Here is a 24,876-nt window from a genome sequence, read left to right as displayed (position 1 = left end):
CTGGGTATATACTCATACTACTGTGTTCAAAAGTCATGTGGGTTCTTTTCTTTAAATATCCCTTTCCCCATGTGAGTATGTTACGTGATTCTAGAGTTAAAACTATGTAAAACTATACAAAAAGCGTACAGAAGGTGGACTCAGAGAATCACCCCCTCCATCTCCTCCACTCTACCGCACACTCATCTTTTCCACTCCATTCCCACTTACAAATCTCGTGCGTTTCTGGTTTATCCTCCCAGTGTTGCTTTTTGCACAACGTTGCAAAATATGCCATTTTTCAACTCTCTGATCGGCAAAAACTTTAAAGTTTGTGAATATATTCTGTTGGTGAGGCTGTGGGCCAGCAGGCACCCTCATACACTGCTGGTGGGAATATACATTGGCGCAAACCTTGTGGAGAAAAATTGTACAGCATCCAGCAAAAAAATCTGTATTTATTTTGACCCAGCAATCCCACTTCTAGGAATCAACCTTGAAAACACCAAAAGTACGTCAGCACAAGGATATTTATTGCAGTATTGTTTATGACTTTGAAATATTGGAAATAACTTAAGTGCCCATAAATAGGAGAGTGTTTGTTGAATAAACTATGTATGGTCCATTCACACAATGGAGTATTAGGCAACTGTAAAAATGAATGAGGAACATCTCTATGAACGGGTAAGGAGTGATTTCCAGGGTACATAGTTAAGTGAGAAAAGCAAATTGCGAAAGAGTGTCTCTAGTATCCTACACATAATGTAGAAAGAAAAGAGAGTAAGAAAATATACATCTGTATGTACATATGTATCTGTTCATTTGTTAACACACACACACACACACACGCATGCACACAGGATAAACAAGAAATTAAGGAAACAAAATTTGAAAATGTTTTAATACATTTTTCATAGTTTTAGGTTCTATTTCAACAGATTAACATCAAGGCAGCATAAGATAGTGACAGTGTACAGGCTCAGGGGCCATACTGCATGGGTTCAAATCCAGACTCCCACACTTCTAGCTGTGTGACCCTGGGGAGTCCCTTAACCTCTCTGTGCCTGTTTCCACCTCTGTAAAATGGCAATAGTAGTAATACCCAAGTCATAGGATCACTGTGAGGATTAATATATGTAGCATGCTTATAATAGTGCCTGGCACATAGTAAGTAAGCATTTTTTTTTTAGTAGGATGGCTTCTAAAAGGATATTATTTGGCTAAAAAAGGAAAGGGTAATCCCAGAAGGCTTGATGACTTAGGAACATTCAAATTACTTTGGGGTCCTTTGGAGGTGAGATGAGAGTGGTATCCCTAATTAAGCAACAATTGAGCTCTTTGAGAGCACAGACTATGCCTTACTCATCTTTGTTACCACTGACTATCATTGCAATACTCATTAAATGGTGGATTTCAAAGGAAGTGTAGCCTTTTGATCATGAACTTCACATTCATCTAGTTGTATCAGAAAAAGTCTAAATAGTTTGCTGATAATTTAGAAAGTTCGAGGGGGGTGGTGGGGAGACAAGGTATAAAACAGAGTTTGAAAGAAATACTACTGTTTACATTTAAGTGGGTGGAGGAGAAAGATACATATATACACATTCATATTTTTATATACATACAATATCTCGGGAACAAACACAAGAAACTGATACTACCATTTGCCTTCAAGGAGAACGTTAAGTTGGAGACAAGGATGGACAGGAAAGTTTCACTGTATATCCTTTTGAACTCTTGAATTTGGAACCACTGTGAATGTATTAACTGTGTATTGGTCGGTGTATCCCTGAGGATAGTGTCTAAGTTTGTATGTGGCCCTTAGTCTGGACTAGGTTGGTAAATTAGAGAGAGGCAAATTTAGTTACCTAGGCTTATGAATGGTACATTAACCTGAGAAAAACCAATAGTCTCCTGAGTTTTCTGTGAGACTCAAATACTATTTGTGGAAGGCAATAATTACATTAAATATACTTAACACTCCAATTAAAAGGCAGAGATTATCAGAATGGGTAAAAAAGGCAAAAACCAACTATATGCTGTTTTACAAGAGTTACACCTTAAATACTAAGGCACAGTTAGACTTAAAAATGAAGTGGTAGAAAAAGATGTACCATACAAAGAGGAAGCATAAGAAGGCTAGAATGACCGTTAATATCAGTTAAAATAGACATAAAGACAGAGTATTCCCAAACAAAAAGAGGGACATTTCATATGATGATACAGGGATCTATAAACTAAACAGAAAGACATAACTGTTGCAATGCATATGTACGTAATTACAAAGCCTAAAGGTACAGAAAGCAAAAACTGAAAGATTTTAAAAGATAAACATACAGTTCCACAAACTTTTTTTTTCAAGTGCATGTGCTACATTCACTAAAATAGACCAGATGCTTGAACTCTTCCAAGAGTCAGTGCTGTAGGGGGAAAAAAGAGGCGGGGGAAAATGTTCTAGACATAAGAGACATAACAAACCAATGCAGTTGGAATCTAGGCAGGATCTGGTTCAAAAAAGAAAGACTATAAAGGGCACTCGGGTTAACTGCAGAAAGTTAATATGGACCATATATTAAAATGACATTAAAGAATTACTGCTCATTTTCTAAGGTATGATGGCACTCGTGTGGTTAGGTAGGCAAATGTCTTTACCTTAGGAGATGAGTGAAGTATTGGGGAATGAAGTGTCTGCAATTTACATTTTTATGGCCCAGGGGAGGGGAAAATATATATACACATACACAGAGATGAAGCAAAAATAGCAAAATGTTATCAGTTGTTGAATCTAGTTGGAGAGTATATGGGTAATCACTTTACTGTTCTTTCAACTATTCTGTATGTTTGAAATTTCTTAATTAAAAGCTGGTGGAGAGCTTCCCTGGTGGCGCAGTGGTTGAGAGTCCGCCTGCCGATGCAGGGGACACAGGTTCGTGCCCCGGTCCGGGAAGATCCCACATGCCGCGGAGTGGCTGGAACCGTGAGCCATGGCCGCTGAGCCTGCGCGTCCAGAGCCTGTGCTCCGCAACGGGAGAGACCACAACAGTGAGAGGCCCGCGTAACGAAAAAAAAAAAAAAAAAAAGCTGGTGGAAATTTTTGAAAATTAAGTATCAGGAAATATTTGGGCAAAGCTGGTCTTTTTTGGTTTTGTTTTGTTTTTTGGCCGCGCAGCTTGAGGGCTCTTAGTTCTCCGACCAGGGATTGAACCCGGGCCCCCTGCAATGGATGTATGGAGTCTTAACCACTGGACCGCCAGGGAAGTCCCAATAAAACTCTTTATAATGAAAATTCAAATATATGCAAAAGTAAAGAGAATAGAACCTCTTATAACCACCATCCAGCATTAACAGTTTCCAACATATGACCTGTCTGGTTTCATTCATTCCTCACCCACTCTGCTGTTCCCCCTGGTTACTTTGGAGACAAATCCAAACGTCATATTATTTCATTCATACATATTTCAAGGCCTCTCCTTAAAAGATAGACTCTGTCTAAAAATCATAAGATGATACCATATCACTTCTAAGTCAATGAATGATGCCTTAATATAATCAATCAAGAATCAAGTCGGTTTTCAGGTTTCCTTGAATGTCTCATAAGGGTTTGATATTTTTCAACAGTTGATTTGTTTAATCAGGTTCCAAATAAGGTCTACATATTACATTTGGTCCATGTGTCACTTAAGTTTTTGGGGGTTTTTTGATCCATAGGTTTCTTCTCTGCCCTCCTTTTTTTTCCCTTGCAATTTGTTTATTATAGAAATCAGGTCATTTACCCTACAGACCTTCTCATCTTCTGGTTTTTGGGGACTGTACTCCCAGCATGTTCCTCTGTCTCCTGTACAAGTACCAGTCTTCAGATCTGGAGGCCTGAGTATGTAATGCTCAGGTACTTCCATCATGAGGCACATGGTTTCTGTTTGTCTCTCTTTTTGTGATGTTAGTGGCCATTGATGATCATTGCCTTAGTCCATTATTTTAGGCAAACTTTTTCTGGAAAGGGCTGAACAGCAAATACATTAGGCTTTGCAGGACATATCTCTGTCATAACTGCTCAACTCCAACACTGCAGCCTGAAAATCGCCATTGACCATATGTAAGAAGTAAGAGTGACTGTGTTTCAGTAAAACTTTATTTACAGAAACAGGCATGAGTCTGCATTGGCCTCTGGGCTGTAGTTTGTGGATCCCTACTTTGTCCTATTACATACAATAGTTTTAGAAAACAAATATTAGTATTAATACAAACAACAGGATTACTGAAAACAGTTTAAAATTTCTTTGCCTATGTTTTTGTCCTTAGGATATATTCTACTAAGACTATTCAGACAAATTACTATGTTAAAGTCCCACGAAGTAATTCCTTTATGTGGGGTAATGCCACCAAATGGAGAGAGAAGATCATTTGTTTCATTTTGTTTTTAGATTTTGGGGAATTTTCTTCCTTCATTTTATTTTATAATTTTGATATGGTTCCAAAGTCAGATATACAAAACAAAGTGTATTTGGAGAAGTCTAGCTTCTGTTCCGACCCCTCCATACTGTTCCCTGTTCCTGACTGGACCACAAAGGAATCCTGCTGATAGGTAACTAGTTTTCAAAATGTCGTGGTGCAGTCCTTCCATTTAAAAATATATAAACAAATACACACACACACACACACACACACACACACACACACACCCCTTTCTGAAAGAAATAGTGTCACACAATACATACCACTTTATCCCCCTTTCTTTTTTCATGTAACAATATATCCTGGAGATCACTCCACAGTTATATAAAGAAATATTCTGCCTTCCTTTTTACAATTCACAGTCCTCCATTGTGTGGATGTGTCAGAGTTTATTGTACCCATTCTCTATTGATAGATATTTGGCTTGTTTCCAGTTGAGTGAAGACAATCTTTTAAACCACAGGTACAACAAAATCAAATGGACAAACAGCTATGCCAACCACCAAAGCTTTAAAATGATATTTATAATTTTTCCAATGCTTTCCAATTTACAGAAGAAGGAAAAGACACGAAATGACCCCAGATTTCAACCGACAGTCACGTGATAAGAAAAATAAATCACAGGACAGATCTAAACTAGGAAAAGCACAGTCACTGGTAAGTATTTCTTACAAAAGATTCCCCAACATAATGTTAATGATAATTGCTGGATCTCTAATCCTATTTGCAGGATTGAATTTGGTGCTTTTGTTCATTTTAATTTTTAAAAAATTTTATTTATTTATTTAATTTATTTATTTGGCTGTGTCAGGTGTAGGTTGCAGCATGCAGGGTCTTTGTTGCGGCCTGCAGGATCTTTCGTTGCAGCGTGTGGGCTCAGAAGTTGCTGCGCGCACGCAGGCTTAGTTGCCCTGGGGCATGTGAGATCTTAGCTTCCCAACCAGGGATCGAACCCGCGCCCCAGGCATTGGAAGGCGGATTCTTAACCACTGGACCACCAGGGAAGTCCCTGAATTTTTTTTTTTTTAATCAGAATCATCAAGTGGTGGTTTAAATCCTAGTCTCTGACACTGACTGACTAGCTGTGTGACCTTGAAGATGCCCTTTATTTTCTCTCTCTGAGCCTCTGTTTTCCCACCTGTTTAAAAAAAAAAGAGAGAGAGAAAAGCTTGGATGAACTGATGTGTATGAATCTGCTTTGAAAACTGTACAGTATAAAGGGAGCATTATTATCATTGGTTCTTTCTTCTTCTGTGAGTCCTTTGGGGTGGGGGGAGGAGAGCCTATAGAAATTTCTCTATAGAAATTACTTATCTGTAGAGTGAAGGTTCCACTAATCTAAGAAAAAGGCATGATTTCCATAGCTTTCCTGCCACCAATGGAACATGATTATAAAAGTGCATTTCGAATAACTTCAGAAAAAATGAATTAAGAATTTTCTTTTCTTTCCCTAATTAAAAAATAGCTAATTGACAACCTAATAAAAGTCAGTGATTATGACTAGGGAGCATTATTATTTCATAGCAGACTTTCCCAAATTGTGGTTCTGTACCCCCAATAGATCCCTTTCAGCACATATGAGAATCTTTGGAGCAGAGTTGAAGGGAATAAGGGTGGAATAAACCATTTCTATTAGTAGTAAACATTTAGAAAAAGGCTGCGGATACACACTCAAGGAAAATTAATATAAAATGGGTGTCATTTGGGAGAGGAATAAGTGTGTACTCGTGAATAAATCACTTTTATAGTTCTCCTTTAAAGCTCAATTACTTTCTGTTTAAATGCATTTTCAAGTGTTATGTTCCAAAAAGAGAGATGAGCTTTTTAAGATAGGGTAGTCTGTATTCTGAGGAGCCAGTGTTGTTGGACTGGGTGAGGCTTATCACAGACATATGTACAGATGCCCAAGGGAATGGGGAAGCTTAAAATAGAGCAGTAAAATTGTCAGTGAAAACCATTAATTGAGAAAAATAACTTTATGAGGCTTATCGCCCAAGCCATTCAGGCATGCTTCTGCCTATTCCCTGGCCCCTCCTAGGCCAGCAGTAGAAGACATATCTGGGGGAGAACAGGGAATTTGAAGGAAGATAAAAGTTGGTGATGTATGCTTACAAATTATCAGCACAATCGAAGCTTTCTCTGGCTTAATAAAAACAAAACAAAAATCAAAGGCTAAACAGAAACCTTCCCTCTGGGTTTTTGATGCTTACCACTAGCAGGCCTTGCTTAAGTGAAAATAGTCATTATAAATTAACAACTTCAAAAATTGTGCTAATTAAAGCTGAAAGGGAAGCCAGGGCAAATTAAACAATGATGGAGAACCATTAAGCTATTAATAAGTGAAGTGTACAATTGTATCGATCTACTTGTATTATTTCTGTAAATATGCTAATTAGAATCACTATTTCTGGGGACTTCCCTGCTGGTCCAGTAGTTAAGGCTCCGCACTTCCTCTGCAGGGGGCGCGGGTTCGATCTGTGGTCGGGGAACTAAGATCCCACATGCCTCATGGCGAGGCCAAAAAAGAAAAAGAAAAAAAAGGTTAAAAAAAAAAAGAGAGAATCCCTGTTTCTGCTTAGTTCTGAGGAGCGCAAGGCATAATTAAACCCTCCAAAAGTGAGCTAGGATTTTTGACTCTGTAATGGTGTCCGCGATAAGCCTGCTGTTTGGACCACAGGCTGCAGGTGGCTAAGGCCCCCTCCCCCCCAGATGCCAGTTTGCCCCACTGCCCACCACATCCCTCAGAGGAAAAGAGCAACCTCCTAGATGAGGCAAGGTGATTGTGAAAATGAAGAAGTAGTGGCAGTGGGGCCTGAGAGGAGAGGAAATGGGTATTGAGGAAATTCAATTAGGGGACATAAGAAAAGTAGGGAGTAAATAAAACTCCAACAAGTGCAGCTGTAGAGCGACTGTGGTAGACACAGCCTGGGTGTGATTGCAGTGGAGAAAATCCCGTATTCATTAGATAGAAAATCCTTGCATCATTTAGACAGGTTTATCTAGGAAGATTCAGGAGGAACTCGAGAAACATGTGACTAGGCAAACTTAGGGGAACACGTTATAAAGCCAGGATGAGAAGGACAGATCACCAAAGCCCAGGAAGGACCTGAGGCCTGAACACTGGAGTATTCCTTGCCCCTCTAAGTGGCAAAGGGGTATGTGATACTTGGAGAAGTTAAAGCTTTGTGAAAGGGAAGGGTTGGGGACTTCCCTGGTGGCTCAGTGGTTAAAAATCCACCTGCCAATGCAGGGGACACGGGTTCCAGCCCTGGTCCAGGAAGATCCCACATGCCGTGGAGCAACTAAGCCCTTGCCCCACAACTACTGAGGCTGCGCTCTAGAGCCCACGAGCCACAACTACTGAAGCCCGTGCGCCTAGAGCCCGTGCTCCGCAACAAGAGAAGCCCCCCACTAGCCACAACTGGAGAAAGCCCGTGTGCAGCAACGAAGACCCAACGCAGCCAAAAATAAATAAATAAATGTATTTTTTTTTAAAAAATGGAAGAGTTGGAAGGAAAAAAAAAAGCGCGGATGTAAAGTACAAAGAATATTCTGTAGGCCATCTCTCCAGGGCGTGGCTGTCAGGCCACTGAGACATTTTCACTTTTTACCTGTCATTACTTAGAGCCTTCAAATGTGAGAGTTCTCCCCCATATAGGAAACATTCTCCAGGAAACAGTTTCAAATCCACGTATATTGCTGTGAGTTGGTGATGTTTTCTATTATCATTAGGTTTGCGTTCTCAAAGCCTGCCCCTCACGAGGGTACCTGATTTCCCTTTTTTTTTAAAAAATAAATTTATTTATTTATTTTTGGCTGTGTTGGGTCTTCGTTTCTGTGCGAGGGCTTTCTCCAGTTGCGGCGAGCAGAGGCCACTCTTCATCACGGTGCGCGGGCCTCTCACTGTCACGGCCTCTCCCGTTGTGGAGCACAGGCTCCAGACGCGCAGGCTCAGTAGTTGTGGCTCACGGGCTTAGTTGCTCCGCGGCATGTGGGATCCTCCCAGATCAGGGCTCGAACCCGTGTCCCCTGCATTGGCAGGCAGATTCTTAACCACTGCGCCACCAGGGAAGACCCTGATTTCCCTTTTAATTCTAGCACTGCCTCATCATAGCTGCTTCATTGAACCACTTTTTGGAGTGAATCACTGATAGAAGATGGGAATAAAGCCTAGATCCAATCACTAATGCTTTGTAATTTTGAAGGTGGTTTATTAAAATTATATAAATATCAGGAAATGCCCATTACCATTAGTTATTATAACAAAATTCCATACAGAACAAAGCAATGAAAAAATATAAACACCACAGGACAGCCGGGTACCATCTTAAACTTCAGAGATTTTCTGATCTTGTGTAAAGACGTGAAAAAAATTTTTTTGTTAAATCTTAACAGCTGACCCCACGATTCCTCTTTGGGAAGGGGAAGGAGGGAGCTGTCTCCCTGGGGGAAAGCCGCTGAGGGGCTTGTAGGGAGGGATGACACCTCGAGGGCTTGGATGCTGCAGGCACCTGGGCTCCAGAGGAGGAAAGCCTGCCGAGGCTGGAGATTAGAGGAAGACCTTGTTGGTTCTGCTCCTGCAAGGGGAGTGGAGGGGGAGCAGAGAGAGGGGAGGAGAGAGATAAGACCAGGAAAGAGAAGCCAGCCTGATGGAGAGAAGCTGAGACAGGGAAGGGGAGAGGGGCCAGGTTAGTGTTGGATAGTAACCCATCCATTCCCATCAAATTTATTCCCTATTACTGGGATATAAACCCCGCCTTCCATCTCTCTAGTAAATTCTACTCAATTTACACATGGAAGCAAAGTCTCAAAAGTCTAGAAACCGGGGACTTTCCTGGTCGTCTAGTGGTTAGGACTCCACACTTCCACTGCCAGGGGCACGGATTCGATATCCCTGGTCGGGGAACTAGGATTCCGCATGCCGTGTGGCACGGCCATAAGAAAAGGGGGGGGGGCAGGCAAGAATGGAAACAGGGGAAGAAGTTAGGAGAGATGCTGGTAGCTCAGACCAGCATGTTAGCGGTGGTATTGGTGAGGAGTGATCGTATTCTGCATTGTGGTAGATTGGATGTGGCATGTGAAGAAAAGAGGAATAAAGGATGACTTCACTTTCTAATATTAGAAAGAAAAAAAAGAAGTCTAGAAACCTAGAAAGCCCTTCAGGACAATTCACAAAAACCAAGGGGGTGAGCTTTGGTCTTCCCAGGGCCTGGAATTGGGACCCCAGGGACCCCAGCTGATATCTTGTTTCTCGTCTGTTTTTGTTTTTCTTTTTTCTACCAAGTTAAGTATAAAAACAACTACCTTTTTGTCTCACACTCAACGGAGGTTAGAAGTCCTCACTTTCTAGGTTCTGATCTGGCCAAGAATTTCAAAAAGCTTGCTATTCACAGCATTCAGCTAAACACAAGTAACAAAAGCCTCTAATTGCCGGTTTACTGTTAATTGCTTTAGATAAGACCTTATCTTTTCCTGCGCTTTGCTAGCTCCAGCCTCTGCAGTTACCTTCTTGACCTCTTTCCAGGATAACCTGATTCTTAGTGTCTTGATAGTTTTGGGTTTTTTTTTAGGCATACTTTACAAAACATTTAATTCACCCATTTCAAGTGTGCAATTCAATAACTTTCAGTGAAATTAGCAAGTTGTGTATCCATCAACATAAATCAGTTTTAAAACATTTCATTTTAAAACCCCAATAAGATCCCTTATGCCTATTTACTCTTTTTCTTTTTAACATCTTTATTGGAGTATAATTGCTTTACATTGTTGTGTTAGTGTCTGCTGTATAACAAAGTGAATCAGCTATATGTATACATATATCCCCTCCCTCTTGCGTCTTCCTCCCACCCTCCCTATCCCACCCCTCTAGGTGGTCACAAAGCACCGAGCTGATCTCCCTGTTCTATGCAGCTTCTTCCCACTAGCTATCTATTTTACGTTTGGTAGTGTATATCTGTGCATGCCACTCTCTCACTTTGCCACAGCTTACCCTTCCCCCTCCCTGTGTCCTCAAGTCCATTCTCTATGTCTGCACCTTTACTCCTATCCTGCCCGTAGGTTCATCAGAACCACTTTTTTTTCCCTAGATTCCATATATATGTGTTAGCCTACAGTATTTGTTTTTCTCTTTCTGACTTACTTCACTCTGTATGACAGACTCTAGGTCCATCCACCTCACTACAAATAGTTCAGTTTCATTTCTTTTTATGGCTGAGTAATATTCCATTGTATATATGTGCCACATCTTCTTTATCCATTCATCTGTCGATGGACACTTAGGTTGCTTCCGTATCCTGGCTATTGTAAATAGTGCTGCAATGAACATTGTGGTACATGATGCTTTTTGAATTATGGTTTTCTCAGGGTATATGCCCAGTAGTGGGATTGCTGGGTCATATGATAGTTCTATTTTTAGTTTTTTAAGGGACCTCCATATTGTTCTCAATAGTGGCTGTATCAATTTACTTTCCCACCAACAGTGCAAGAGGGTTCCCTTTTCTCCACACCCTCTCCACCATTTATTGTTTGTAGATTTTTTGATGATGGTCATTCTGACCAGTGTGAGGTGATACATCATTGTAGTTTTGATTTGTATTTCTCTAATCACATAGTGATTAGTGACGTTGAGCATCCTTTCATGTGTTTGTTGGCAATCTGTATATCTTCTTTGGAGAAATGTGTATTTAGGTCTTCTGCCCATTTTTGGATTGGGTTGTTTGTTTTTTTGATATTGAACTGCATGAGCTGCTTGTATATTTTGGAGATTAATCCTTTGTCAGTTGCTTCGTTTGCAAATATTTTCTCCCATTCTGAAGGTTGTCTTTTCGTCTTGTTTATGGTTTCCTTTGCTGTGCAAAAGCTTTTAAGTTTCATTAGGTCCCACTTGTTTATTTTTGTTTTCATTTCCATTTCTCTGGGAGGTGGGTCAAAAAGGATCTTGCTGTGATTTATGTCATAGAGTGTTCTGCCTATGTTTTCCTCTAAGAGTTTGATAGTGTCTGGCCTTACATTTAGGTCTTTAATCCACTTTGAGTTTATTTTTGTATACGGTATTAGGGAGTGTTCTAGTTTCATTCTTTTACATGTTGCTGTCCAGTTTTCCCAGCACCACTTATTGAACAGGCTGTCTTTTCTCCACTGTATATTCTTGCCTCCTTTATCAAAGATAAGGTGACCATATGTGCGTGGGTTTATCTCTGGGCTTTCTATCCTGTTCCATTGATCTATATTTCTATTTTTGTGCCAGTACCATACTGTCTTGATTACTGTAGTTTTGTAGTATAGTCTGAAGTCATGGAGCCTGATTCCTCCAGCTCAATTTTTCTTTCTCAAGATTGTTTTGGCTCTTCAGGGTCTTTTGTGTTTCCATACAAATTGTGAAATTTTTCTAGTTCTGTGAAAAATGCCATTGGTCATTTGATAGGGATTGCATTGAATCTGTCGATATCTTTGGGTAGTATAGTCATTTTCACAATGTTGATTCTTCCAATCCAAGAACATGATATATCTCTCCATCTGTTTGTGTCGTCTTTAATTTCTTTCATCGGTGTCTTATAGTTTTCTGCATACAGGTCTTTTGTCTCCTTAGGTAGGTTTATTCCTAGGTATTTTATTCTTTTTGTTGCAGTGGTAAATGGGAGTGTTTCCATAATTTCTCTTCCAGATTTTTCATCATTAGTGTATTGGAATGTAAGAGATTTCTGTGTATTAATTTTGTATCCTGCTACTCTACCAAATTCATTGATTAGCTCTAGTAGTTTTCTGGTAGCATCTTTAGGATTCTCTATGTATAGTATCATGTCATGTGCAAACAGTGACAGCTTTACTTCTTCTTTTCCGATTTGGATTCCTTTTATTTCTTTTTCTTCTCTGATTGCTGTAGTTAAAACTTCCAAAACTATGTTGACTAATAGTGGTGAGAGTGGGCAACCTTGTCTTGTTCCTGATCTTGGAGGAAATGGTTTCAGTTTTTCACCATTGAGAACAATGTTGGCTGTGGGTTTGATATATATGGCCTTTATCATGTTGAGGTAGGTTCCCTCTATGCCTACTTTCTGGAGAGTTTTTATCATAAATGGGTGTTGAATTTTGTGGAAAGCTTTTTCTGCATCTACTGAGATTATCATATGGTTTTCATCCTTCATTTTGTTAATATGGTGTATCACATTGATTGATTGGCATATAGTGAAGAATCCTTGCATTCCTGGGATAAACCCCACTTCATCATGGTGTATGATCCTTAATACTTTGTTAAGCTTTCTCACTTTTTCATCCCTGTCTGGGTCAAAAGAGGAGGAAAAAGGAATATTCTCTAAAGTGATTCCTGGTTCATGTCATGGAAAGAATAATGGTTTAAGAATCAGGACACCCAGGTTTCTAGCGTCAGCTCTACTGTTAACTAGCAGTCACTCAAGCTATTTGAGTTTTCATTTCCCCATTTATAAGTTTGAATTACATCTTTAAAGTCCATTCCAGGCTAAAGTCTGGATCTGTGGACCCCCATAGTTTCCTACCACATTTACTCTCTGCTCTCTCCTTAACCAATAAAGAAGCCAGTATATTCATGAATTCTGATTGTAAACCAATAAAAACTGGTTTCTGTCTTCCATCTTTCTCTTTGAACTTTAGAAAACTTAATTAATTACAACAGAAGAATTTACAAAACACAGTTTATGCAGTGGCTTCCTTGCAGGCAATCTTTAATAGATTCCTTTCAAATTCTGACGAAACCCCCAGGTATTCGTTTTATAACGTCTGTTTGGTTTGGATGTGCAGAGGTAAAAATATCTAAAGGAGAGATTTTTATTTATTTAGTTCAGTGAAATTCCTAAGAATTCCATTTGGAAGGAAGAATAAGAAAGAGCATGGGCTTTGCGGTCTGAGAGACCTGGGCTTTTTTACTTAACAGCGCAACTTTGGATAAGTTACTTAACCTCTCTGAGCCTCAGTTTCTTCATCTATAAAATGGGAATAATGATACCTCCCTTGCAGGACTGTGGTGAGGACTAAATGCCGCCAGGTATATATTAAATACTCAATACATGTTCGTGTTCTCCCCCATTAAATACCATCTTATTTTTCACTTTGCTGAACAAGAGCACAGGTTAGGGACTGAAACAGCCTAGGTTCAATGCCTGATCTCACAGTCTTATCAGCTCAGTGATTTGGGCCAAATTGTTAGCAATCTTAGAGGCTCTGTTTCCTCGTCTGTAGAATAGAGTTAGTAACAACAGTGCTCAGCTCAAAGTAAGCTTCAGTAACTAGCAGAAGCTGTTGGAGTCACACCAAATCATCATGGAGACAGCAGGGACCAGTGAGGGTGCTGATGGTAAGCAGCTGCTGAGACGCTGCTGAGCGGTCAGCCACGTGGCCAGGAGGAGGCTCCAACCTGTGGAATAAGCTTTGTTTCTCGCTTTTACCTTTACTTTCCCTGCTTTTCTTTGTCTTCTTTCTCACAGTTTCCTCTGTGTAGAAAATAGTTGCAGCCAGAGCTATAGGAAATGTAAGCCATATATTTTCTTTTCCTGTCTGGCCTCCATAACATCTTCTGCCTGCTCATTACTCCTCATCGGTGTGGGGTTGTTTTTTTGTTTTGTTTTTTGCTTTTTTATTTAGCTGCGCCAGGTCTTAGTTGTGGCACACGGGATCTTTAGTTACGGCATGCAGGCTCTAGTTTCTTGACTAGGGATCGAACCTGGGCCCTTTGCATTGGGAGCGCAGAGTCTTAACCACTGGACCACCCGGGAAGTCCCCAGTGTTGGGTTTTTGATTCCCGCTCCCAGATGGAATAGTGTGTGTTAAACTCAGCGCTGTGAATTCTGTCTTGTGCGGCTGCGCTGCCTACTAACTACAATATGGGCTTTTGTTAATTTCTGATACCTACAAGACCAAAAGGCTTAATTGCTAAGAATCCTGGGGGCAAAATTAACTCTCAGAAAGGGCCACTGCTTAGAGTCTTTGCATTTCTCCTTTGCCTCTGAAGGAGCATAGTTTACTTGTTCTGTCTTGTAGCCTCTTGTTTGATCATGCTACCCATAATAAATTACCCTGGCATTTCCAACAGGAGTGATTCTACCTGCTTCTCTTGCCCTGGGGCCAAATGGCTGCTTCTTTTTACTGAAGAGTTAAGCACAAAGTATTTGACAAAAATGAGCTTCTCTTGAGGATCTACCAGAAAAGAAGAACCGTGTTTATGAGTTATGTGATATTTTTAGTTATATACATATTAGTTACGATGGGTATTTTAATCACTGTTATTACTGGGGTTTAAAATATATATGTGTATATGTATGTGCACGTGTAAAACATTTTGTAATACGGTATTTTACCACAAACTACACTAGAAGCCAATATTCTACGACATGGATGTTTTGAAATATGAATTCATGATCCCTACTAACAAACAACCATTGGAATGCGTTGGAGCACATCCCTACTTTATGCCACCTACTTGGGAGGCTGAATGGCACCATCACATAATCTTGGATTGATTTATTTATTATTTTTTTAATTTTTTGGCCACGCCTGTGCAGCCTGTGGGATCTTAGTTCCCCCACCAGGGATCGAACCCGCGCCCCCTGCAGTGGAAGCATGGAGTCTTAACCACTGGCCCACCAGGGAAGTCTCACAAAATCATGGATTTAAGTTTCAAAACCCTGGCTAGAATTTTCTGCCTAGGCTTCCTCCACAGCTGACAGTTTGACCCGGAGTTAAAGACAAACCAAGAACAAAGACAGGCCTGTGGCTTCTTTAAAGCTGTGTTGATTATTTCTCGCTCACACCTTCCTCTGTTTCTCATAGAAGCAGAGTAAGCTAGGAGGAAAAGAGAGCACCCTCTTCGTCGGTGTCACCTGGAGGGGTGATCAGACCGTCTGGGCAGCCTTCTGGGCTCGTAGGCAGACAGAGGACAGCAGGGGTCCTCTGCACAGAATCTCCAGATGGTAAAGTCCTGGAAGCAGCTCCATCCTGGGGGTGAAGCATCCACTCAGCTGAAGCCAGGATGAGCAGTCACCCGGCTTAGACTCTCCTCCTGGAAGGAAACCCTTCTGGGGAGGGGTCCTCCCCAGACATCTTCATCCCCACCAGTGGCCGTTACTTGTCACTCAGCTCCCAACCTACGCTTAGGCAATTTACAGGGGTGAGTCGAAGCTGTGTTTATATGACTAAAATGAAAAACTCCTGATTTTATGACTTTCAAACGCAATAATCCATATTTACATACAGTATTACCACATCACCCCTGAACTGGGAGTCATCATAAAGTGTTGAGGGTAGATTATTTTTTTTAAGTCCTTATTGAATTTGTTACAATATTGCTTCTGCTTTCTGTTTTGGTTTTTTGGCCCCGAGGCATGTGGGATCTTAATTCACCCACCAAGGATCGAACTTGCGCCCCCTGCAGTGGAAGTGCAGAGTCTTAGCCACTGGACCGCCAGAGAAGTCCTTCTTTAGCTTTTTTTTTAACCGCATCACAGGCTTGGGAAGATTAAATGAAGTAACATAATGCCCAGCAGCCAGATATTTGCAATTATTATTGTTGTTGGTGGTGGTGTTTCTAGAAGAGTGATTGGCACCCTACAGGGCTGTCACTGTTGTGATTCTATTTATCTGTTTTCCATATCCACCTACAGTACTCCTTTTTTGCCGTACGCGGGCCTCTCACTGTTATGGCCTCTCCCGTTGCGGAGCACAGGCTCCGGACGCGCAGGCTCAGCGGCCATGGCTCACGGGCCCAGCCGCTCCGCGGCATGTGGGATCTTCCCGGACCAGGGCACTAACTCGTGTCCCCTGCATCGGCAGGCGGACTCTCAACCACTGCGCCACCAGGGAAGCCCCACCTACAGTACTCCTTTACCTGATCTATTCTCTTAAGGGATCCGTGGGTTTATCGAATGGTGTTGTTTGTATCAGTGATCATTTGCAAATGTCTGCAAATAACATAAATGGAGAACAAAAAAAAATTCAACTGGGGAGCGACAGACACAGGTGTATAGTATACACACTGGTATGCAAATGTTCCCTGTAACAGCCCTTCTTGGGCCTTAGCCTCCTGAGGAGCCCCCCTCTTTCTGGGGTCACTCAGCCTCAGTAGCCTGTTGCCTTTCTCACTCCCTTCTCTGTGCCCAATAAAATGACATCCAGCCGGAAGATAGGAATTTTCTCTCCCTGCTTCATATTTCCCCTGCAAGGTGGTTTCAGCCATTGCCCTGAAATGAAAGAGGAGGAGAAGTCATTCATATGTGTATTCATTTATCCAACAAGTATCTTACAGCCACTGGAGGGAGCTCGAGGGATGTGTGACCCTAACAAGACCCAGTCGTGCCGTGCCGTCGTGCCCTCGAGGGACTTAACAGGCTGAGGGGCAGGCTCCAGCCGCGTAGGGATGACTCCTGGGTATCTGGATTGGGCGATTGTGTAAAGGTTCATGCCATCTCCTACTGAGACTGGACATGCTTGGTGTGAAGTACCTGTGGGACGACAAGTAGGCGCATTGAGAAGGGAGCTGAATGTATGAGTCAAGAGCTTGGCGGGGAGAGCAGGGCGAGAGATATAAATCCAGCAGTTGAAGATTTAGGCACTGATTGCCCAGGAAGTAGGCTAAGAAAAGAACCCCAGAGAGTTCTGATGTGTGAAGCATGGCTTTTCATGCATCTTCTCCCATGTCCTTCCATTTAAAAATGTGACAGCAACATGGAGAGCAACTATTGTGTAAATATCTCTAGAAAAAGAACAGTAAGTTCAACTGATGAAAAAAATACATTTAGGGGCTTCCCTGGTGGTGCAGTGGTTGAGAATCCGCCTGCCGATGCAGGGGACACGGGTTCGTGCCCCGGTCCGGGAAGATCCCACATGCTGCGGAGCAGCTGGGCCCGTGAGCCATGACCGCTGAGGCTGTGCGTCCGGAGCCTGTGCTCTGCAACGGGAGAGGCCACAGCAGTGAGAGGCCCACGTACCGCCAAAAAATAAAAAAATAATAAATAAATAAATAAATATACATTTAAATTACCCGATTCTGTCTTTGTAGGAGCAGGTTGAGGAAAGGAATACTCTATGTGAAGATGCTCCGGTACTGGAATTACTGGTAGATTGCATGGCTGTCGACACCCTTAGCCCATCAGAAAACAGGTGACGGCAGACAGACCTGCATATATGTAAAGATAATTTATATCAGGGACTTCCCTGGTGGTCCAGTGGTTAAGACTCCACACTTCCACTGCAGGGGGCACAGGTTTAATCCCTGGTCAGGGAACTAAGATCCTGCATGCTGTGTGGCACAGCCAAAAAAAAAAAAAAAAAAAAAAAAAATTATATCAGCATCGTTTCTAAGAGCAAAAGATTGTGAACAGCTCAAATAGCTATAAATTTGGCTCATCTATAAATGTACTATAATACAACCCTTGAAAGATTGAGGAAGTTTTTTTTTTTAAGTTCCCTTATGCTTCTTTCTTTTTTAAATTTTATTTATTTATTTGGTTGCGTCGGGTCTTAGTTGTGGCAGGTGGGTTCCTTAGTTGCAGCTTGCGGGCTCCTTAGTTGCAGCACGTGGGCTCCGTAGTTGTGACAGGCAGGCTCCTTGGTTGTGGCTCCAGGGCTCCTTAGTTGTAGCTCTCCAGCTCCTTAGTTGCAGCACACAGGCTCTGTAGTCGTGGCATACAAACTCTTAGCTGCGGCATGCATGTGGGATCTAGTTCCCTGACCAGGGATCGAACCCAGGCCCCCTGCGTTGGGAGAGCGAAGTCTTATCCACTGTGCCACCAGGGGAATCCCCAAGGAAGTTCTTTAAGTACTGTTCATACATGCAGGCACACACACACACACACACTTACACATACTCTCATATATATAGTGAACAAAAAGTGATGGTATATTACCAATTGTATGAAAAAGGAGAGGAGGAGAATATATTTGCATTTTATGTGTATATTTGCTTGCAATGTATAAAATATCTCTGGAAGGATACACAGGAAAAAAAGATCATCTTGGTTGCCCTTGAGGAAGAGAGCTGGAGGACTCGGAGGTGAGTGGGGGAGATTTTTTTTCACTGTCCCTTTTTGTATCTTTCCAATACTCAACTATGTAGAAAAGTAACCTGTTCAAAAATAAACAATTATTTTAAAAAAGAGAGAAAAGGAAAAAAAGTCAGTGGAGCTGTAGGCAAAAGCTCTTAAGAGAAGAATCCCATGTAGGATAGAAGTGTAGTAAAATATATCTTGCCTGGTCTCCAAGTGCTCAGAAGTGAAAGTTCTTGAAACCGCTTGAAACAGGGGTTCAACTATCCTGCTAAGATAGTCCTTGTTAAGTCTCTGCACTGAAGAAATGGACTTTTCTGGGGGAAGGACCGAGACGGAGTTTCACAGCAAGGCAGCAGCCAAAGATGAATAGGAAGTAAAAGGTTTGATGAGCCCCAATGTGAAGGAAAACCCTAGTCTTTCCCTCCTGTTTTACGAAAAAACCTCAGCCCCGTCTATCTCCTAAGTGCTTCTTTTACTTCTCACACAAAACACACATGTCTGGCACTTCTGGTCACCAAGTGTGTGGGCGTTTTCCCCACACCAAGCAGTTCTCTGCAACACCAGCTGGGGGGCCTGCAATTTAACTCAGTTCTGGTACCATCTACCTGGAGACGGCGTCAGAGCCCACAGGTTAAGGGCTCAGTCCCACAAGACTGCTCTCCGCTCTCCTCCCCCACACTGCAGTCACCAGTGTCACCTGTGCTTCTGACCAAGCAGCTATAGATCAGAGGTTCCAACGACCCCCTCCTTGGGTTTGATTAATTCGCTAGAGCGGCTCACAGAACTCAGGGAAACACGCTTGCCAGTTTATTAAAGGATGTGATAAAGGACACAGAGGAACTGCCAGATGAAGAGACACATAGGGCGAGGTCTGGGAGGGTCCCAAGCACAGGAGCCTCTGTCCCCGTGAAGTTGGGGTGTGTCATCCTCCCGGTGTGGATGTGTTACCCAAAAAACCGGATTTGCCTTTTGGTGGGTGTCGAGCCAAGAAACATGGCCAAACCAAAGAATGGGAGAAGGAAGGAATTATTATCTGCAGCAAGGAAGGAGAGGGACTTCCCTGGTGGTCCAGTGGTTAGGACTCCATGCTTTCACTGCCGAGGGCCCAGGTTCAATCCCTGGTCAAGGAACTAAGATCTCACAGCGCAGCCAAAAGAAAGGAGAACACCAGGGATCTTTCCCAAGCTGTGCCTCCCTGAATAGCAAAATTGGGGAAGTTTGAAACTAAGGATACACTCATATTCATGAAGGGTCTTAAGCAGTGGAAAATTCAGTGTAGAATTGGGGCAAAGGTTGACAGAGTGCAGGCTTCAACTGATTGAAGCCACGAGGGTCAGAAAAGGTCAACGTCATCATTCCATCCTCCACCTGGGTGGCGGCCTTACTTTCCGCCCCCGGAGATATGTATGTACTCAATGATATGTATCAGAGTGTTATGTATCTCTTTTTTAAAAAACATCTTTATTGGAGTATAATTGCTTTACAATGGTTAGTTTCTGCTTTATAACAAAATGAATCAGCTATACATATACATATATCCCCATATCTCCTCCCTCTTGCGTCTCCCTCCTACCCTCTCTATCCCACCCCTCTAGGTGGTCACACAGCACCGAGCTGATCGCCCTGTGCGATGCAGCTGCTTCCCACTAGCTGTCTGTTTTACCTTTGATAGTGTATATATGTCCATGCCACTCTCTCACTTCGTCCCAGCTTACCCGTCCCCCTCTCCGTGTCCTCAAGTCCATTCTCTACATCTACATATATCTCTTGAGAATCTAGGACTCTTTTATCACAGAACCATTGTTTCTTGACTGCTTTTTCCTTTGTTCCCTTAAGATCATTAATTACTGAGACCTGTTCAAGGGCAAGCATTGTGGCCAGGCTTAGGTCACAAAATGGCTTAGGTCAAAATGGGTTCTCTTGTGTCAAAAAAGCCATGCCTGGTTCCCTTTTCTCCGGGGACCCCCTACCCTTTCTGCTTATAATACCCAATGTTAGTGTAAAAGAAATTTCCAGTTATTTTAACCAGATCATCAGATGCGCTGGACCAGGACCCAAGACTGTCAGATTTGTACCCTTTTATATAACTTCCCCATATTTTGCCCTTAGATCTTGTCTTTTCTCTTGTAACGATGGACATTAAAGTCTTAAAATGAAAAGGGTCTGCAAACTTGTTTTCAGGGACAGCAAGGAAGCCTGTATAGTCAGGCCACTCAAGATGGCTGTTCTCTTGCTCTCTGTAAGTCCTCTGCCCTACCAGGGCCTGCGTCACCTATATCTGACGCATGTGACTGACCTTCCTATGTACTTGCCTCCGCCCCAGCTAGTGATTGTTCTTATCAAAGGGGTGGTGAGGGGCGTGCCTCTCTGCTGGTTTCCCTGGTAACCAATGAGCCCACCTGACGTCATTTTCCCTATAACTGGTAACCTCCCGCCCCTCCCCCACGCCCCCGCCCCCGCCCCCGCCCTGGGAGCGGAGACTGCCGGCATATCCTGTCTGCCGCTTGCTGCAAATGGGGGGACCTTGCTTCAGACATGTAAGCTCCCCCATCCATTAAACCATTGATGTCTCTGTTGTTGACCTCGGGCTCTTTCTTCAGTCTTGAACCTGGGGAAGTGCAGGGCCCATAGGCCTGCAGGGTGCAGCCCAACAGGTGGACATAACGAGACCATCTTCGGGAACCCATCTAGGAGGGATGAGAAACCCACAATCTGAGTAGGTGGTGACGGTTACTAGGAGGAGAGGAGGGGGGCGGGGGAGTCCCTGGGACGTGCCAGGGTGGAAGAGGAAAGCTTGAGGGGAGCCTGCCTGGGCCTGTGAGTCTCCCTGGGGGACTTAGGAGAAAGGGTTCCTCAAGTACAGTGATAAATTATGCTTTGCACTGTAACAGGATTAAATTTGAAACTGTTACAGATGAGGTGTTACTAGCCCATTCTTGTATCACAGAAAGCTAGGCTTTTTCTCCATTCAACAGGTATTATTTTATTTCCATTGTTCCTAAAATGATACAAAGGAAGGCTTCTGTTTGTTCTCTTACCTTATGCTGATCTTAGAACAACACAAAAATACTGACTACGCTGATCTTGCAACAACACTGAAAACTTCAAACATGGGAAGATGATTTACTCCCATTCCTTCCCCCTTTCCTCTTGGATTCGAACAACTGGCTATGTTTAACCCCAGCTTTGCCTACTCTTTCCCAGAAAAGTCACCAGCAAACATGGATGGATCTACTAAAGGCAGGACTGTAGATTCAATAGGGTGTGGGATTCCAGCTTTGTTCTCAGGGAACTGACAGTCTCATCAGGAGACAAAAAAATTATTGGGTTGGCCAAAAAGTTCGTTCAGGTTATCTATGTTCCAGAAGAACCCGAGCGAGCTTTCTGGCCAACCCAATACATTCAGAAACGGGTACTAACGCCCGAGAGCATACGTTCAGTGCTAAGTTAGGGGTCTGGATAATAATGGCTTCAGGAATGCAGCTGAGGCAGAAATCCCTGAGGGTCAATACACTGAAGCTTCTAGGAGAAGGGGAGCCTCCAAGGACAGATTTAGAGAAGGAGTAAAGAGAGCACCTGAGGCAGGCGGAGGGTGTGGGCGAGACCAGCCCGTGTGGCACACCTCTGTGGAGGAAGAGGCACCTGGTTCGCTGGAGACAGCAGTCACGGTGGAAGCAATTTCTGATTCAATGACAGTCTAAAGTAGGATTTTCCCCGGATTAATAGAAACCCTGTGCGTTGCAAACATAGCCGTCAGGGCATTAGAGGGATGTAATGGATGAGCTGACTGCTGGGACTTGGCTGCTGAACGTGCAGTCGGGGAGGGGAACAGTGTTTGAGGAAGTTCAGCATCTGTGTATCTGCCAGCCCTCCTATGTCGCTCTGCACACAGCCGGGGCCAAGATGCGGGTGAGCGTACATCCCTCCCCTGCAAGCTCAGCTCGTATTATTTCTTTCTCTTGTTCTCTCCATTCTTTCCTCTCTCCGCTCACGGCCAGATGTCGAGGAGAAATCCTTTCTCGCTGTGAGTTTTGGTGGGAGTGTCAACCTGTGACATTTGCCTTTTGTGTGCATGCCCAGGTTAGTCGGGAGGATAAACGATGGGAACTCTACCGATACCCACCCGGTCTAAGAATCCCAAGTCTCCAGACCCAGCTCTCATGCCTTTTAGCTCCATGAACTTGCGCTGGCCCTTAAACTACCTGTCCTTCGGTTTCCTTTATTTGTAAAACGGAGATGTTAATACCTCCCTACCTACGTCGCAGAATTTTCTTGAGATTCAAATGAAATATAGTTGTAAGAGCACTTTGGAGACTAAGGAACTTCTTATTAGTAACCCAAGGTGAAGATGGTGGGGATGGGGGGTGGGAAGGTGGTGAAGTTGGGAAACTCAGTACATCCCATCCAGCCCGGTGATTTTATAAAATCGTTTTTTATCATTTAAATAATTTTAACTATATAGCTTTTTTGGATGTTTTAACGACTCTCACTCTCGTGATATCTTTTTCCTCCCTAGATATCCCTAAGTGCAGAACCCAGCAACCCCCTACATGTTCCAGCTCATCTCACTTGGCTTCCACATCGACCAGTGGGGCTCCCAGCCACTGAAGCAGCAACGAAAACTCTCGTGCAGCATCTCCAGAGACACTCTGGGCTCCAATCATTACCCCAGGCCTTCCAGCCAAAGTTGATTTAAAAATGTGAAAGGATTTTTCTAGAAATGACAGGCTGCTCTACATGGAGAGTTGGATGTTACTTGGCTCCTTTATTAGAAACAGTTTAGGTACCTTATTGTGAAAGTGAGTCCTACAGTATTTCGGGAAAAGGTATTCATGGCACAGATGTTGACGTATTTACAAACTGAGATAGAAGTGTGATGATAGATACCATGGGGTTGATAAAGGGACATACGATAGCACCATTGGTGAGACTGGGTGTGTGAGGCAGGGTCCCAGAAGGATACGGCCAGCACACTCCCAAGGCTACTTGAGCAGTTTAATGATGGGAGTGTTTTTTCTAGAGCTGCCGTGACAAACTACGGCTATCTGAGTCCACTCAGGCTGCTGTAACAAAAATACCATTGACGAGTGGCTTATAAACAGCAGACGTTTATTTTCTCACAGTTCTGGAGCCTGGGAAGTCCAAGATCAAGGTGTGGTCAGGGTTGGTTTCTTCTGAAGCCTCTCTCCTTGGCTTGCAGATGGCCATCTTCTCCCTGTGTCCTCACACGGTCGTCCCTCTGTGTGTGTCTGTGTCCTAATCTCCTCTCCTTATAAGGACACAAGTCCGATTGAATTAGGGCCCACCCATATGACTTTGTTTTACCTTAATTACCTCTTTGAAGATATAGTCACATTCTGAGGTCTCGGGGGTTAGGACTTCAACATAGGAATTGGTGTGGGGAGGTTACAGTTCAGCCCTTAACCCACACTGTGGGCGGGGTTAAGAGAATCAAGACGAGATGGTGAAGCCCCTGGAAACTAGCAACAGCAGAAGCCTTTATCATCCTTTGGCCTGAAGAAGCAAAAGAGAAAGGGCATGCTATTCCTAGAACCCAGTGAGCACTGTAGCCACGGGAGAGGGACTGCCCAGCCTATGGTATATGGTGGAGGAACGCAGCCATGATGGAGACCAGGGCCTAGCAGGGAGGGAGGGAGAAGACCCACCCCTCTCTCTCGCCACTCTTCACACTCCAACAGCACTTCCCTTTGGTCAAACCCACCTGGAAGTCAGAGAACAGAGAAGACTGGGGGATGCAGCTCATAGGTGTCAGCCTTTGAGCCAGGGAACAGGCTGACAGGTGTGGCCAGGAGTGGGCGGGGAGGGGTAGGATTTGAGTGGGACGATGAAGAATCACCAGCACGATGGTGGAAACAATTCCAAAGGAGGAATTATGATGCATATTCAGGCAACGTAAATGGGCTTTAAAGAGTTACTGGAAAACAGAAAATGCTACTTAACTGCAAAAATATAAGTCATACATTCTAAACTAAACCACCTGCTCATGGAACCATTTCCAGGTCCCAAAAGTGACCATTCTAGGATACTTATTTGCGTAAGTAAAGCAGAATGGTAGAAAAACAAATATGTTTGTCAATCTTGTCATGTTGAACACTTACGTTCTTACTTTATATACTGTAATGTAGGTATTTTCGAATGGTTCAAAATGGTGACCTGGCAGCATGGCCCAAGATACAGTGGTTTGGATGCCCAGGTGATCGGTGGAGGACAAAACATGACCAACTTATAATTGATCGGTTGGCATCACCCAGGATGAAGCCAGTATGTGGCTCTGAGGCAGAGAAGAAAGAAGACACACCCAGAAGGAGACCTTGTGTTCTTCCCATGGGCAAAGCGGATGGCTGTCAGTTAGGGTTTCCTCTTCCTGGGGCCTGAGCCCTCATGGTCAGCCCCCAGGAGCCAGGGGCAGCTG

The 24,876-nt window shown here is 43.1% G+C and overlaps 1 protein-coding gene across 1 annotated transcript in view; it reads left to right on the top strand.

Moving 5' to 3' along the window:
- FBXO16 (F-box protein 16) overlaps positions 1 to 24,410 on the top strand; it is a 55,603-nt gene extending 31,193 nt beyond the window's left edge. The window contains exons 6-7 of the mRNA XM_060153607.1: positions 4,986 to 5,088; positions 22,960 to 24,410. Coding sequence (XP_060009590.1) covers positions 4,986 to 5,088; positions 22,960 to 23,139 — 283 coding nt within the window. The 3' untranslated portion in view covers positions 23,140 to 24,410. The remainder of the gene's footprint in view (positions 1 to 4,985; positions 5,089 to 22,959) is intronic.
- Positions 24,411 to 24,876: the final 466 nt, after the last annotated feature.

Source organism: Lagenorhynchus albirostris, chromosome 7 (assembly GCF_949774975.1).
Source record: "Lagenorhynchus albirostris chromosome 7, mLagAlb1.1, whole genome shotgun sequence".
NCBI classification, from domain to species: Eukaryota; Metazoa; Chordata; class Mammalia; order Artiodactyla; family Delphinidae; genus Lagenorhynchus; species Lagenorhynchus albirostris.
Note: the sequence above shows the minus strand (reverse complement) of the source record. Positions and strands in the feature narration are given on the sequence as shown.